The sequence below is a fragment of the Bison bison genome, unplaced genomic scaffold (assembly GCF_000754665.1).
Source record: "Bison bison bison isolate TAMUID 2011002044 unplaced genomic scaffold, Bison_UMD1.0 scf7180017862106, whole genome shotgun sequence".
In the NCBI taxonomy this organism is placed as follows: domain Eukaryota; kingdom Metazoa; phylum Chordata; class Mammalia; order Artiodactyla; family Bovidae; genus Bison; species Bison bison.
In genome coordinates, this window is record NW_011492678.1 from 4,208 (window position 1) to 6,084 (window position 1,877).

A 1,877-nucleotide genomic window follows, 5' to 3' on the forward strand; every position below is an offset into this window, starting at 1 on the left:
ATAGAACACGGTCAATGATTTATCAATGTAGAAGGTCTTAGCAGGTCTTACATATATGAAAATACAGGGAACAAAGAATCAGACAACCACAGTGATGTGGGAACCACAGGTCTGGAGGGCTTTCTGCCTTCCTTCCTGACTCAGGTTCTTCAGAGAGTGCAGGATGACTCCATAGGAGAAGAGCAAGAGCAGAAACACTATAGTGCAGATCAGTCCTCCATTGGCCACAACTAAGATGCCAGTGACATAGGTGTCAGTACAGACAAGTTCCAATAAGGGGTACATGTCACAAATATAGTGATCAATGACATTTGGGCCACAGAATGGGAGCCCATAAATAGTGCTAAGTTGAATTACAGAGTGCAGAAAACCTCCAACCCAGGACACCACTAGCAACCCAACACACACCCTCTGCTTCATGATCCCCAAGTAATGCAAGGGCTTACAGATGGCCACATAGCGGTCATAGGCCATCACCAGCAGAAGGAAGACCCCTGATCCAGAAAAAAGGTGCTCTGTAAATAGCTGGGTCATGCAAGATTTAAAGGTTATGGTTTTTTCTCCAAAGAACAAGTCTGAGATCAATCTGGGGGTAATAGAAGAGGAATAAGCAATATCCATACATGATAAGCAAGCAAGAAAAAAGTACATTGGTGTGTTCAGGGTCTTACTGACAGCTACAGTGACTATAATTAGAAAATTGCCCACCACAGTCAAAAGGTAGACAAACAGGAACATAAACAAAAGTACTTTCTCCTCCTTTGGATTCTGTGTGAGTCCCAGGAGAACAAAGTAGGTTACATTGTTTCTTGATTCCATCTAATCTGAACAGGAGCTGACTTCATACAGTAGAAGCAACTTACCTACAAAACAAGGAGGGGAAGATAAAGGGGTAAAATGCTAAAATGTATGAGAATTTTTTTTTTTTTTTTTTTATAATTAATTTTATTTTATTTTTAAACTTTACATAATTGTATTAGTTTTGCCAAATATCAAAATGAATCCACCACAGGTATACATTCTGTGATCCAACAATTCAGTTCAGTTCAGTCGCTCAGTTGTGTCTGACTCTTTGCAACCCCATGAACTGCAGCAAGCCAGGCCTCCCTGTCCATCAACAACTGCCGGAGTCTACCCAAACCCATGTTCATTGAGTTGGTGATGCCATCCAGCCATCTCATCCTCTGTTGTCCCCTTCTCCTCCTGCTCCTAATCCCTCCCAGTGTCAGGGTCTTCTCAAATGAGTCAGCTCTTCGCATCAGGTGGCCAAAGGATTGGAGTTTCAGCTTCAACATCAGTCCTTCCAATGAACACCCAGAACTGATCTACTTTAGGATGGACTGGTTGGATCTCCTGCAGTCCAAGAAACTCTCATGGGTCTTCTCCAACACCACAGTTTAAAAGCATCAATTCTTCGGCGCTCAGCTTTCTTCGCATCCAACTCTCACATCCATAAAAACCATAGCTTTGACTAGACAGACCTTTGTTGACAAAGTAATGTCTCTGCTTTTTAATATGTTGTCTATGTTGGTCATAACTTTCCTTCCAAGTAGTAAGCGTCTTTTAATTTCATGGCTGCAATCACCATCTGCAGTGATTTTGGAGCCCCCCAAAATAAAGTCAGCCACTCTTTCCTCTGTTTCCCCATCTATTTGCCATGAAGGGATGGGACCAGATGCCATGATCTTCGTTTTCTGAATGTTGAGCTTTAAGCCAACTTTTTCACTCTCTTTACTTTCATCAATAGGCTTTTTAGTTCTTCTTTATTTTCTGCCATAAGGGTAGTGTCATCTGAATATCTGAGATTATTGATATTTCTCCCAGAAATCTTGATTCCATCTTGTGCTTCTTCCAGCCCAGCGTTTCTCATGATGTAC

At 41.8% G+C, this 1,877-nt stretch overlaps 1 protein-coding gene across 1 annotated transcript; it reads right to left on the minus strand.

The window, feature by feature from the left end:
- Positions 1-9: 9 nt before the first annotated feature.
- Positions 10-819, minus strand: LOC104983221 (olfactory receptor 4A47-like; the record flags this gene model as incomplete). The annotated part of the gene is given in 1 exon segment (XM_010832669.1): positions 10-819. A coding segment is annotated over 1 exon segment (810 nt), but the record flags the coding sequence as incomplete, so codon positions are not given.
- Positions 820-1,877: the final 1,058 nt, after the last annotated feature.